General features: G+C 65.3%; 1 protein-coding gene across 1 annotated transcript in view; it reads left to right on the forward strand.

The window, feature by feature from the left end:
• Positions 1 to 926, forward strand: part of LOC112957509 (tyrosine-protein kinase receptor UFO-like) — a gene marked incomplete at its 3' end in the record, with an annotated part of 11,427 nt that extends 10,501 nt beyond the window's left edge. Inside the window, exons 12-13 of the mRNA XM_026051158.1 lie at positions 104 to 213; positions 767 to 926. Coding sequence (XP_025906943.1) covers positions 104 to 213; positions 767 to 926 — 270 coding nt within the window. The remainder of the gene's footprint in view (positions 1 to 103; positions 214 to 766) is intronic.
• Between the last annotated feature and the right edge of the window lie 378 nt (positions 927 to 1,304).

Genomic DNA, 1,304 nt, shown 5'->3' on the forward strand with positions numbered 1-1,304 from the left:
CATGGGGACGCTGCCCTTGGGGACATGGGGATGGCACCCTTGGGGACATGGGGATGGCACCCTTGGGTCCCCTGCCCTTGGGGACACGGGGCCACGGGTGCAGGTGCTGCCCGGGAGGACCCTCGTGGGCTTCATGGCCGACATCGCCAGCGGGATGGAGTATCTGAGCGGCAAGAGCTTCATCCACCGTGACCTGGCGGCGCGAAACTGCATGTGCGGGACACGGGACATGGGACACGGGGACACGGGACAGGGGAACATGGGGAGATGGGACACGGGCACATGGGGAGATGGGAAATGGGACACGGGGACACAGGACATGGGGACACGGGACAGGGGAACAAGGGGCCATGGGACACAGGGACATGGGGACACAGGACACGGGGACATGGGGACACTGGGGACACGGGACAGGGGAACAAGGGGCCATGGGACACAGGGACATGGGGACACAGGACATGGCAACACAGGATATGGGGACACGGAACAGGGGGACACGGGACACAGGGACAGGGAGGATATGGAGGGATGGGTTGGATCCCTTCAAGGGGATGGATCCATGCCACAAGGATAAGGATGGGATGGGTTGAGGACCAAGATGGAGATGAAAGTGAGGATGAGGATGATGACAGGGCTGGAGATGATGATGGGACTGGGGACAAGGATGGGTCAGGCCAGGGACAAGGGCGAGGATGACGATGGTGATTGCGGGGACGGGGCTGAGGATGAGGATGGCCGGGCCGGGGACGAAGGCGGCCGCCCGCAGGCTGGACGAGCGGCTCCGCGTGCGCGTCGCCGACTTCGGCCTCGCCAAGAAGGTGCTGGGGGGCGGCTACTACCGGCAGGGCCGCGTGGCCAAGATGCCCGTCAAGTGGGTGGCCCCTGAGAGCCTCGCGGACCGGGTGTACACGACGCAGAGCGACGTGGTGAGCGGCGGCTGCCGGGAAAACACCCGCCTGGCGGCCAATGGGGAGCAGGGGGGGAAACACCCGCCCGGGGGGCAATGGGAAAACACCCACCTGGGGGGCAATGGGAAAACACCCGCCTGGCGGCCAATGGGGAGCAGGGGGGGAAACACCCGCCCGGGGGCAATGGGGAAAACACCCGCCTGGGGGGCAATGGGAAAACACCCGCCTGGCAACCAATGGGAAAACACCCACCTGGCGGCCAATGGGGAGCAGGGGGGGAAACACCTGCCTGGGGGGCAATGGGAAAACACCCACCTGGCAACCAATGGGGATGCAAGGGAGAAACTGCCCACCTGGCAGCCAATGAGGAGGCCAGGAAGGAAAACACCCACCTGG

This window comes from Nothoprocta perdicaria, unplaced genomic scaffold, assembly GCF_003342845.1.
Source record: "Nothoprocta perdicaria isolate Ctin4 unplaced genomic scaffold, notPer1 scaffold_725, whole genome shotgun sequence".
Lineage (NCBI taxonomy): Eukaryota > Metazoa > Chordata > Aves > Tinamiformes > Tinamidae > Nothoprocta > Nothoprocta perdicaria.